The following is a 13450-nucleotide window of genomic DNA, read 5'->3' as shown; positions in this document are numbered from 1 at the left end:
TCTCTCTCTCTCTCTCTCTCTCTCTCTCTCTCTCTCTCTCTCTGTGTGTGTGTGTGTGTGTGTGTGTGTGTGTGTGTATGTGATAACTTCTCCCTTCTCCCTGTGTTTCCTGGCTTTGAACTCTTAGGCTCAAGTGATCCTCCAACCTCAGCCTCTTGAACAACTAGCACTGCAGATGTTTGCCACCCTGCCTGGTAGAGCATGACTTATTTGATTGCCCTTTGCAGAACAAGAACCTTTGCATAGGTTGGGCCCCAGCACTGGATGCGTTTTTCATCTCAAGGAATGACTAACCCGTCCTTGGTGGTACAAATGCCAAACAATCCAACCAGGACCAGAGCTAAGCAGGACAGGGCAAAAATCATATTAGCCTTGGTTATTTCATCATCTTAGCCAAATATGTGTCTTGAAAAAAGATGAAATTATATAGTTCCATAGAGGTTTTACATACAAAAAGTATATAAAAGATTTTGGGTTATGGTGAGATTGTTACTGACAGCCTAAACCTGGGATCTGCCTTGATCCCAGCTGGTTGGATTTGGCTGTCTGCCCACATAATAAATAGACAAAAGATGGTAAAATGAGCATTGAACTTGATCAACCTGGGAGGAAGCAGTTAGATTTCTTCTCCTTACCTATCCCACAGACATAATTATAATTTACAGAAACAAAAGCCAGGTGATATACATGTGTATATTTGGTTAATCTGAAGACGGAGAAAGCTGAGGAAAAAAAGGCAGGAAATACACACATGCAGATTTAGTTAGTCTGAGTTGTCCCAGAAGGAAGGAAATCCCCACTTTCATCTTCTTTGGTGCCTGTCAGGGTGAGAGGTGGAAGCCCCATGGCCCCCAGCTTCTACTCTCAGCATGAGGAAGTCATTCCCAATTTCAGATGAGGTGCCTCTGAATGCAGTCTGCTTCAAGATTATTAATTGTCAACAGTTCTCAAATGACACTGTAATCTCTCCTTGTTTGAATGCATGCCAGAGATGTGGGAAGGGTTGGTGAAGGGTGAGTATCAGTTGGCACAGAGTCAGAAGAAACGGAGAAGGGAGCACACAAGCACAGCTTGAATGTCTTCTCATTCTGTTATGTTTGAGAACTTGGAGACTTTGTTACCTAATCCTCAGTTCCTCAGGCTAATCAGACAAAGAATTTGACTCAGAGTTAAGTTAATGAGCTTATATGATTTACAAACACTCAGACCTGGCATCACTCACATCAGGAATCTGCTGAGAGTCTCATAATGACAATTGTTCTTAGAAGCCTCCTCTTCCCAGCTCCCAGGGTCTGCTCTCCATCCACAACCACCCATTTACCAAAAAGCAGGGAGCCACCTGCTCAGACACTTCTTGGCCTAATGAAAAATCTGGGATCATCTTTTTGGAGTTCTGGTGCTGGATGTGCTCTCTGTGGTGATATCTGCCATGAGATGGGTGGGTAGAGATTTGCAGTTCACCTGGCCATGCAGGATGCAGTTCTCCTCTTCTGTCCTTTCAAACCCATTGATCATGGACATGCATTATATTCAAAGACAGAGGCTATTCTTTGCTCTAAAATCTATGTGCTAGCTACTGCAGGGATCTCTTAATGGCTGCACAGGATGTATTCTGGATTGACATTACTCAGTGCATCCATCAGCTTTATTGTGGCCATGCCCACTATTTTTTTTCCTAGGGGACTTCTGGCCATCAGGGTACTGGCACAACATCTTGAATGTTCTGGGAAGGTGGCTGTGGCCCAAACAAGCCAAATCATCTTCCTGTATAAACCAGGGAGATGAAGTGGTCACCAAAGACTCACAGGGAAAGAACCTGCAGAGGCCCAGCAATCTCACCTGACTCAATGACCAAACGTCCTGGATATCAGCTCTTTGTAAAGAACTCTGCTAGGGACTAGGGGCTTAATAGTGGATAGTACACAGACCCTGCTCCAGGGAAGTTCACATTTTGGAAAGTGAAACAAAGGTGTAATCCAACAATGTTGTAGGACAGTAAAGAGAACAACAAGAAGAGAAATGTGTTCCAGGGATACTAGAAATTGTACAGGAGAGGAAGTGGCTCCGTGTGAGGAGGTGGTGTTGAAAGCCTTTAGCAGATGAAGTTTTGATTGAGCTGGGTTTTGAAGGATGATCAAGAGTCTTCTGGGCTGGGGCTCGAGCTGAGTGGTAGAGTGCTTGCCTAGCATGTGTGAGACCCTGGATTTGATTCTCAGCACTGCATACAAATAAATAAGGAAAGAAAGAAAGGAGGGAAAAAAGGTCCATTAAAAACTAAAAAAATATTTTTTAAAAAAGTCTTCTATGAGCATAAGAGCATTCTAAGCAGAGGAAAGTGCATGAGTAGTTATTTAGATATAACCTTTTTGGGTGGAATTCAAGGATTTTGTAATGAGAACACCCAAGGAGACAAAACTGATTAGAGGACATTTAATTCTAATGTTTCATTTGAGTTTCTGATAAGAATCAATAACTTTTGTGCGTAATGATAACTCTGATGGAATTTTTTATTGATATTTTTTATTAAACTGAGCTCAAAGATAAAAATGGGCATGTCTCATGACTCACTGCCAACTGCCAAGGTGGAGGGGGCACCTGGATTCTGCAATAGGGGGTGGGGCACAGGTGGTTTTTTCTACTGGCTATAAATCCAACTCCACCTCCTTTCCCAGCATATAAATATGCCAGACTGACTTCATTGACTCACAGCTGTTCACAGAAGGCAAGCTTGGAACCTTCTGCCCTGTCAAAAGATAGCTCACATAGCTGGAAGTCAAACTCAGAGGAGAAAATTTTGGAAGGAAAGTAGTGATGGAACTGACCCCAAACTTTTCCATGGAAACCTGGGTTCTCCTGGGAATCATCCTGGTGCTCCTCTATCTGTGAGTAACTATCCCAGTTTCTATCCCCTTCAAACCTCCCATTTCTGTGACTAGGAGGTTTAGTGATATGATTTGATTTGGAGGATGAACTTTGGAGTGAGTCTCAGTTTGAACCTAGATTAATCAACCAGAAGAGTTCAGTAGATGCAGATTACAAACAACTGGACACCTTCTGAAAAGTGATGCATGCTCTGCAAACTTTCAGAATTCTGGAGGTAAAGAGGGGCCTTCACAAGTTTCTGTGTCATTGTTTATCTTTTGTGTTCTATGTGAACTACAAGAGATGTGTAGGAGGCTTGTCTCCTGTGGAACAGGTGGTTCCTGCTCCTCCTCCCCATGTCCCAGCACCATTTGTAAAATGCACCAAGTGCACCCCAGGTGCTACCATAGGCTCAGACTCAGTTCTTCTCTCTGTTCTCTTCCTTTTCCCTGAAATAGCCCTCCTTCCAAAAACTCAATTCCTCCACCTTGCAATATGCAACTACTGCTGAATGATGAAAGTATTGAGCAAAGACCTGGGAGAAATTTTGAACTTTTATTCCTTAAGTTAGCATCAGTGTAGAGATTTGTTTCTTCCTTGATATGAAACCTAATGGCAGCTTCAGGAGACAGAAGTTAAAAAGCCAATTTTGTATTTTAAACATTTTCCCATGATATTCCAGTACAGGAGCATGAATAAAGCCATCTAGTAGAAGAATTCCTTTAAATAGTGGGATTTATGGTCTGAGATTGTGGCTCAGTGTTAGAGAGCTCCTCTGGCATGTGTGAGGCACTGGGTTTGATCCTCAGCATCACATAAAAATAAATAAGTAAAATAAAGGTATTGTGTCTGCCTACAACTAAAAAAAAATATTAAAAATAGTGGGATTCCTGGTTTCATGGAGCAAGTGAAGAGAGCAGTTATTTCTAACGAAGGGTAGAAGACATTGCCCCAAGGAGACCTTTGACTTCTATCTTAAATCCACTTTTACAAGATTAGGCATTCATAATGATGTGAAAATAGAAAATATAAACCTGGTTGTGTAACAATTGAAATAAAGGATAATATTCAGGCTTTTGTTGCATCTATTTTCCCTCCAGTGGCATTTTAAAATTAATGGAAATGTTTTAATTTCATTCTTTCAATAGTACAATTTTTTTGAGGTAAGTTCCTCATGTTCCTTTTGAAGGTCAAAATAGGACTCTTGGATTCTGTATTTGTAAAAAAACAACCTGTTTAAAAACGACCTCACCTTTTGTGAACAATTGAAGAAATATTTATCTAATACATACATCCATGACATAGATTGCACATGTCTTTAAATATACCTGCCCAGGTATATTTAAATATACTAACTCAACAGTTTCCCATACACCAGTGTTCTTAATCTCTTACAGCAGATGAGTAAGACAGAATGTGGACCAGGGATGCAATAAAAGGCATCCAGATATGAGTTATGAAAAAGTGGGAGAATATTCCTCTCTGTTCAGAGAAGAAGGCCCAGAGTGGAGATGGCCCCCACTGGAGGCCACTAGAGGGGCCAACGTAATGGTATCAAGTCATCTTCCGGAACTGACACCAGTGAGTAAAGTGACCTGGAAGAAATCTAGGCTGAAATACTCTTTTCAAGTTCATGTTTGGGGACTTATATCAGATATTCACTGTAGCATTGGGAGCCTAATGATGACTTTTGGAGTCTCTCAGGGAATGTGAGAGAGGAGATGACGAGCAGATGTAATCAGGGGCATTGGAGTTTTTGTTGTTATTTAGGGCCTACATGTTATCTGCCTGGCTTCACTGTTCCCATTCTTGATCAGTGACTCATGAGCCACTATACACACACAGTCACAATCTCTTGACCTGGATTTCTCTTCCACTTTTAGATATGGGACCTATTCACATGGATATTTTAAGAAGCTGGGAATTCCAGGGCCAACACCGCTGCCTTTTTTGGGAACTATTCTTAATTATCGCCAGGTGAGTGTCATTTGAGCTCCCTGTTTTGCCTCTTATGGTTGCAAACATCTGCTTAGTTACATCAGTAGAAATTCAGCTCTGTGAGAGAAGTTTTAAGAGTTCTAAGCTTCAGAAACTGTGTGAGGGCCCCATCCAAAGCACAGTCAGGTTTACCCTGGGGCTCTGTTTACAACTCCTCCTGGCCTCAGGTTCACTTCTGTTGATGAGCTAAGGACTCTGGCACATCCACACTGTAAGCTGTGGACTTTATGTTCAGCAGACTGTGAGCATTCTCACAGAGTTTTCATTTTTCTCAGTGCAGATTCTAGGAAGACACACTCAAACCTCTGGGATGCTTTATTTTCACAGTTAAAATATTACAAATGAAACTTAGCATGAGGAAGATTGATTGCTTAGTTTCTATGATGAAAACTCAGAGCCAGTGTCTACCTATCTATGTCCTATGTGCAGAGAGATAGCATCTTCCCTTTTCCAAGTTGAGCTCCAATACAGAAAGGCAAGTCCACTTTTATTTGCTCACTATGTCACTTACTTACTCAACAAGATGATTGTGATAACATAAATCTCCTAGGCTAGAAGAGGTTCCTGGTGCCTTTACTCCCTAATTCTACCAGAATTCTAGAGAAAACATGAGATAAATTAAAATGATACTCAACGAGGAGATAAAAGATCATTCATAGCCCTGGGAAACACTCATTTTCCCTCAGCCTGGGTTTCCTCATGTGCCCATGGAGGTGATCATTCAGAAGGTCCCAGTATTTCTGAGACAACACAAGGAGAAGAAGTACTGCAGAAGGATGTCATATTCATAGACAAGGGTAATTGGTTGAGTATAAATAATACTCAGAGAAAATTCAAGTGACTTTACATATTTCATTTCAAACATTGCATATTTTCTCTTTTCTCCTCAGAAGCCTCTGAGTAAGAGCTTCTCTCTAACCACCTGTTAGGAACAGCAAGCCTGATTTCATGGGATTTGGGTAATTTGATGCAATGTCAGTACATTTATAATAATAATGGAATTTCATATTGTTCTTCTTCCCAGGGTTTGGTTAATTTTGACACAAAATGTTATAAAAAGTATGGAAAAACATGGGGGTAAGTATTCTGGAAATTTCTCTTTGGAAGACTTGTTATGATGTGGTGCCCCAATACGTGAGGACAACCTCAGCCCAGAGCTTTTGGGATGCAACCCTCTGTGCTGCACAATCCTTGGAGGCTTGTCCTGCCAAGGGTCCTGCATGTCACCAGGAGTCTGGGTCTACAGTCTGACTTAGGTTGAGAATGTTGCATGTTTTCACTTTTCTCCTGCTTTTGATGACCCAGAGACTCCATCCTTACTTTGTGTCCAATGTCCTATCTTCCCCATTTTTATTTCTTTTTGACCCCTTTATCTGAATAAAATGTATTATTTGAGAACTTTTTTTAAAATCATGGGCTTACAAATCTATGGCATCATCTCTTTCCTCCATTGATTTCCTTTTAATTTAAAGACAAAATCCCCTTATTTAAATTTCAGATCTAATGTACGCTTTTGAACAAAAGGCTGGGAGGTACTGGGAAGCAGATGGGAAACCATTTCTGCTCATCTTTTTTTTAATTTCCTTTACTTTCTTTCTTCTTTTTATTTGTCATCATTATTGTTGCTCATATGCCATTTTTAAGTTTTCAGCGTTGGCTTTTCAATGAAGTAGACCCAAGCATTTCTTTCTCTCCTTCATCCATTATGTTAAGACCAGACATAGGATATAGTTACACCACTGAATTCCCTGGTGGATTGATGGGGTTTACATTGGAGGGTGGCCTCAGTTAACTATAGCAACTATTCCCTTCAGAGCTGGTGGGAGTTTGGTGAGAGCCATAGAAGAGGTGTAATCATTTTGCTCTACACTAAAAATAGTGGTAGAAGACATTGACTCTTCTCCATCTTCTCTCTTCAATCTCCCAAAAGCCACAGGGCTGGCTAGAGTGTTCTGCTCAGTTGACATGCCCATAGATACCATGTGATCCAAGGACACAACATGCCCCACTGGATCTGCAAAGCCCCCATTTCAGCTACCACTTGAAAAACTTAGTAATAATGAAAGTCAATTATCTGCTTTAATTTTTTTCTTCACTAACCTAACAGCCTTTTGAATAATCCAATATTTTTGTGATGTAAAATGTTATATAGACTATGGGCAGAGGCTGGCTCTCAGTGGCAGGGCGCTTGCCTATATCATGTGTGAGGCACTGGGTTTGATCCTCAGCACCACATAAAAATAAACAAATAAGGGCATTCTGTCCACCTACAATTACAATAAATAAATAAATAAGTTATGGAAATTAGTGTAGGCAATACTATTGTATTCACCATCTAGATTTAAGAAGTGTTCCAATGCTATTTCTAATTATAATCTCTTAGAAGATGTATTTTTTCTATGTACTGTAAACTAGGAAGGTAGAATAGGTAACATCAGGATCAAAGTCTAGATTTCTGCTGCAGAATCTGGCCTGTTAGATTTAACCAGCCCTATTTTTCTAACACAGCCTATATGATGGTCGACAGCCTGTTTTGTTTATTATGGAGCCAAACATTATCAAAACAGTGCTCATCAAGGAATGTTATTCTACCTTCACTAACCGGCGGGTATGCATTCACTTTTCAACATTTTAACATTTACTTAGTTATTTTTAAGTTTTTAATTTATTCTTTTCAGTTATACATGACACTGGAATGTATTTTGACATATTATACATACATAAAGTACAACTTCCCAAGCCTGTGTTTGTACATAATGTGGAGTTTCTCTGATTGTGTATTCATATATGAACATACGAAAGTTATGTCTGATTCATTCTACAGTCTTTCCTATTCCCATCCCCTCACCCTTTTCTTTGTTTCCCTTTGTCTAATCCAAAGTAACATTTATTTATTAACTCAATTTTTATTCTGAGATATTTATAAATTCAGAGGGCATTCTTTGCAAAAAAAAAAGTTACCAGGCAGTTGCATGTATAATCTGTTTTACCCAATGATAATTTCTTACATGACTATAAATTTATTAAGTTCCTTTTTCTATACTAACAGGAAATTGATACAATCTAGGCTTTTTATTTTCATTTTTCCTGTTTTGTGTGCCTATATGTATGAGTGTGCAGCTCTGTGCAAATGTATCACATGCCTACAATTTGTGTAGATGAATTTAGATTGTGTTTTTAATGTGTTTTCACAAATTCTTCATTAACCTCAGAAATATGCCCGGTTTCTTGTGTGCTAACTACATTGGACAAAGATTGCACCTATAAATAGGGAAAATCCTATCTGTATTTCTTTCATTTATTTGTTTTTATTTTCCTCTGATATTAGCTGGGAGTTCCAGTGTGAAGTTGAATAAGAGCCAGAGGAGTGAACATTTCTTTTGAAGGATATAGACTTTAATCTTCCAAAGTTTACCCTAATTTTAGATGAGGCTGACGTGTATGTGTGTGGATTCCCATACAATCTCTATCTTCACTTTTTAAAAACTTTGGGTGTGGGTTTAGCTCAGTTGGTAGAGTGCTTACCTTGCAGGCACAAAGTCTGGGGTTCAATCCCCAGCATCACAAAAATATTTTTTTAAAACTTTGATTAATGTATGACATTTGTGCATAATAATAGGATTTGCTGCTATGTTCAATACACACATATATTCCACTCTGCCCAAATCCAGCCTCTATTTACTTCCCAACATGTCCAAATCACTAATCTACACTCAGATGAACGTTTTTACTTGTCTTTCTATATGTGGCTGAGCAGACATTGTTGAATTATTCCTGATGCTTGGGAGAAAGCATTCAGTTTGCCACCAGGAAGTGTATTGTTAGCTGAAAGTGGATTTTTTAAGAATCTCTTTATCAAGTTGAAGAAGCTTCCCTCTGTTCCTAATCTCCTAAATTTTTATACTGAATGAGTTCTGGAAACATACATTTTGGGGGTGGGGTACTGGGGATTGGATTTAGAGGCATTCGACCATTGAGCCACATCCCTGGTCCTATGTTGTATTTTATTTAGAGACAGAGTCTCACTGAATTGCTTAGCACCTCACTGTTGCTGAGGCTGGCTTTCAATTTGTGATCATCCTGTCTTATACTCCTGAGCTGCTGGGATTACAGATATGCACCACTGTGCCCAGCTGGAAGCATACATTTTAATTAAAAAATATATTTAACATCATAGAAGTAAATTTCAAGGGTTTTGCTTTGGTGGGCTAGCACCTACGTGAAAATAAGAATTATCTTCCTTTCTCCTTCTGCCCTTGTAGAAAATATTGGAAGAACTTCCATTAATAACTTGTTTTTTTTTGTATTACACTTATATTCCAATCCTTTAAATTTCAAATATTTGTATTTTTAAAATTATCATATCTAACCACCCCTTTTTCAAGATGCTTATGCTGTAAATGCATGTAAAGACAGAACTGTTCTTAGGTAACATACAGTTGACCAAGAACACCTGGTATCTGTCACCAACGGATTTCTGCTCTGCACAGCCCTGGGGGTTGTACTAGGTTTTCTTAGGTCTTCTTTATGTCTATTCCCCTAGAAAAAGCTTTCAACAGAGTGAAAATTTTTCATCTAAACAAAGGTTGGAATATAAAGTCCAAAAACAGTGTGAGGTCCCTGGGTGTCTCTTCCAAACTCACAGGAGGTTAGGCACTTGGAATAAATACTATTGAGTGTCTGACATAGGGCTAGCTACCTAGCAGGCAGTCACTAAACATTTTTTTTAAATAAATGATGCTTGTTTAACAAACTTTTGCAACTGTGGAGACCTCCACATTTATATAGGACAAAATCTCTTTTTCTTTGGACTCTAGAATTTTGGTCCAGTGGGATTTATGAAAAAAGCCATCTCTTTGTCTGAGGATGAAGAGTGGAAGAGAATAAGAACACTTCTGTCTCCAACCTTCACCAGTGGAAAACTCAAGGAGGTAATAAAATAGGAGGGCTTTTCATTGGAAACTTAAAGAATAAATTTGGGGATGGATAGAAAGTGAGATAGATAGTAGTCCCTTTCCAAGGGATAGTCCTCTGAATTTGAACTTCCTAAAAATGTTCTTTTGTCTTTATGTTTTAGAAGATATATAGAAAGATTCATTATAAATGTCTCATACTTCTTCATCCTGGGAAAACCATAGCCTTGGGGACTGAGTCTCCTCACTTAACTATGGACAATCTTGTGTTTTGTGCATAGATGTTCCCCATCATTAACCAGTATGGAGATGTGTTGGTGAAAAACATGAGACTGGAATCAGAGAAGGGCAAGTTTATCAACTTGAAAGAGTAAGTAGCAGGGCATCTCTGGCATTCCAAGCTCCAGCAGGAGCCCCTTCAACTGCCTGACACAGAACTGAATTCCAACTGCTGAGCTAGTGCAATGAGCAGACAAAGCAAGTGTTTGGAGTCACAACTCCAACTATTCATCCAAGAAGGAGCTGCTCCCAGGAGGAGACAGGGCAGCTGGGGGAGAAAGGATCTCTTCCTATCTGCCAAGGTTTATTTCGCTGCTATTTATGACTTTGAATATACTAGAAGAAAAAATACTGTCAAGGTCAAGGTCACCTTTTTTGAGTCAGTACCTCCACTCTTGTCCTGCTGAAGCTCAGTTTGTACACAACTATCCATCATCCTCATTCTACTTCTGCTACTGTAGTGTGTCTGATTATGGAACTTATCCCTGTGTGGGTGAACTTCTTGAGTTCAGAGGTGAGTCTAACTCAACTCACTGTCCCCATCACTCTTGGCACAAGGGCAGTATTTCATTTGCAACTCATAAAGGCCTCATAGTCAGTTTGAAGGGATCATGGACTCATCTGATAGTCCATCAGATAACTGAGTGTGTGTGGCTCTCTGCTTGTCTTGTCTGAGTATGTGGACTTACTCTTACTTCTTGCTGCATGTGTAGTGGAAGGATTGGGAAGAGGCACTGATTTTACCTTTCCATGTCTTTCTCTATTCAGCATCTTTGGGGCCTACAGCATGGATGTGATCACTGCAACATCATTTGGAGTGAACATCGATTTCCTGAACAACCCACAAGATCCCTTTGTGGAGAAAGTCAAGAAGCTCTTAAAATTTGATTTCTTTGACCCTTTGATCCTCTCAATAAGTATGTGGACTACCATGCTATTCGTTCCTTCTCTCCATTTAAATAAGATCATTATTGTTACGTAATTAACATATCTTTTAATTTATACACTTAATTTATACAATTAAGTGGTTTTCAGTACAAAGATATATGCAGCCATCACTAGTGACCATTTGTCAACTCAGAAGCAGGCTACCATTTCATTATCAACTCTCTATTTTCCAAGTCTAAGCAACCATGAATCTATTTTCTGACTATAGATTTGATGATACTGTGAATTTTCTATTAATGAATCCAACAATATGTGGCTTTGCATGTCTGACTTCTTTCATTTATCATTGTATTTTCAAATTCTTCCATCCTAAGCATGTGTGAGTACTTCATTTCTTTTTTTAGAGAGAGGGAAAGAGAGAGAGAGAATTTTTAATAAGTATTTTTTTAATTTTTGGTGGACATAACATCTTTATTTTATGTGGTGCTGAGGATCAAACCCAGCGCCCTGCACATGCCAGGCGAGTGCACTACCGCTTGAGCTACAGTCCCAGCCCTTCATTTCTTTTTTAAAAGAAATTGTTTATTTATTTGTTCTAATGAATTATATATAACATCAGAATGCATTTCACTAAATAATACACAAATGGAGCACAACTTTTCACTTCTGAACTTCTACATGAAGTATATTCACAACATTTGTGTCATCATACATGTTCCTAGGGTAATGATGTTCATCTCATTCCACCATCACTCCTACACCCATTCCCCCTCCATTTCCCTTGCCCTATCCAAACTTCTTTCATTCCTCTGATGATTGTCCCACCTATTATGAATCAGCATCCACTTATGAGAGAAAACATTTGGCTTTTTGTATTTTGGGATTGGCTTACTTCACTTAGCATGATATTCTCAACTTCATCCATTTATCTGAAAATTCCATGATTTTATTCTCTTTTAATGCTGAATAATATTCCATTGTGTATATGTACCACATTTTCTTTATCCATTCATCTGTTGATGGGCATCTAGGTTGGTTCTACAGTTTAGCTATTGTGAATTGAGCTGCTATAAACATTGATGTGGCTGCATCAATGTAGTATGCTGATTTTAAGTCCTTTGGGTATAAACCAAGAAGAGTGATAGCTGGGTCAAATGGTGGTTCCATTCCAACTTGTCTGAGGAATCTCCATATTGCTTTCCAAAGTTGTTGCACCAATTTGCAGTCCCACCAGCAATATAAGTGTCTTTCCCCCCACATTCTCACCAACATATATTTTTGCTTGTTTTCTTCATAACTGCCATTCTTATTGGAGTGAGATGAAATCCTGGAATAGTTTTGATTTGAATTTCTTTAATTACTAGAGATGTTGAATATTTTTTCATATATTTGTTGATCAGTTGTAAATCTTCTTCTGAGAAATGTCTGTTTAATTCCTTAGCCCATTTAAGGATAAGGTTATTTGTTGTTATTGTGGGTTTTTTTGGTGTTAAGTTTTTTTTTTTTTTTTGAGTTCTTTATATATCCTGGAGATTAGTGCTCTATATGATGTGCATGTTGTAAAAATTTGCTCCCATTCGTTAGGCTCTATCTTCACCTTATTGATTGTTTCTTTTGTTGATAAGAAGCTTTTTAGTTTGAATCCATTCCATTTATTGTTTCTTGTTTTTATTTCTTACACTTTAGGAGTCTTAAGGAAAGTTTGAGCCTACTTTTTCTTCTATTAGGTTCAGGATCCCTAGCCTAATTTCTAGGTCCTTGATGCACTGTGAGTTAAATTTTGTGCACGGTGAGAGATACTTAATTTCGTTTTGCTACATATGGATTTCTAGTTTTTGCAGAATCATTTGTTGAAGAGGCTTTTTTTCTAGTGAATGTTTTTGGCACCTTTGCCTAGTATGAGATAACTGTATTTGTGTAGGTTTGTCTCTGTATCTTCTGTTCCATACCATTGGTCTACATGTCTGTTTTGGTGCCAATATGGATTTCCAGTTTTGCCAGCATCAGTTGTTGAATAGGCTCTTTTCTCCAGTGAAAGTTTTTGGCACCTTTGTATAGTATAATATAACCATATTAATGTGGGTCTGTCTCTGTGTCCTCTATTCTGTACCATTAGTCTACAAGTCTATTTTGGTGCAGATATTATGCTGTTTTTATTACTATAGCTCTGTAGTATAGTTTAAGGTCTGGTATAGTGATGCTTCCTGCTTCACTTTCTTGTTAAGTATTGCTAGCTATTCTGGGTCTCTTATTTTTCCAAATAAATTTTATGATTGCCTTTTCTATTTCTATGAAGAATGCCATTGGGATTTTAATAGGGTTGTATTAAATCTGTAAAACACTTTTGGTAGTATGGATTTGCCAGAACTTAATTGAGACTTTTTGCATGTATGATCATTAAAGATATTGGTCTGAAATTTTCTTTTGTTGATGTGTCTTTGGCTGGTTTTGAAATCAGGGTGTACTGGCCTCATAGAATGAGTTTGGAAGTGTTCCCTCTTTTGCTCTTT

The 13450-nt window shown here is 38.6% G+C and overlaps 1 protein-coding gene across 1 annotated transcript in view; it reads left to right on the top strand.

Moving 5' to 3' along the window:
• Nucleotides 1-2811: 2811 nt before the first annotated feature.
• Nucleotides 2812-13450, top strand: part of LOC308646924 (cytochrome P450 3A9-like) — a gene marked incomplete at its 5' end in the record, with an annotated part of 28857 nt that continues 18218 nt past the window's right edge. The window contains 7 exons of the mRNA XM_081290502.1: nt 2812-2882; nt 4746-4839; nt 5885-5937; nt 7369-7468; nt 9678-9791; nt 10055-10143; nt 10821-10969. Coding sequence (XP_081146628.1) covers nt 2812-2882; nt 4746-4839; nt 5885-5937; nt 7369-7468; nt 9678-9791; nt 10055-10143; nt 10821-10969 — 670 coding nt within the window. The remainder of the gene's footprint in view (nt 2883-4745; nt 4840-5884; nt 5938-7368; nt 7469-9677; nt 9792-10054; nt 10144-10820; nt 10970-13450) is intronic.

Source organism: Spermophilus citellus (genome assembly GCF_964194105.1).
Source record: "Spermophilus citellus genome assembly, chromosome: 4".
Classification (NCBI taxonomy): Eukaryota; Metazoa; Chordata; class Mammalia; order Rodentia; family Sciuridae; genus Spermophilus; species Spermophilus citellus.
The sequence above is the reverse complement of the archived record's forward strand: the minus strand, read 5'-3'. Positions and strand labels throughout refer to the sequence as shown.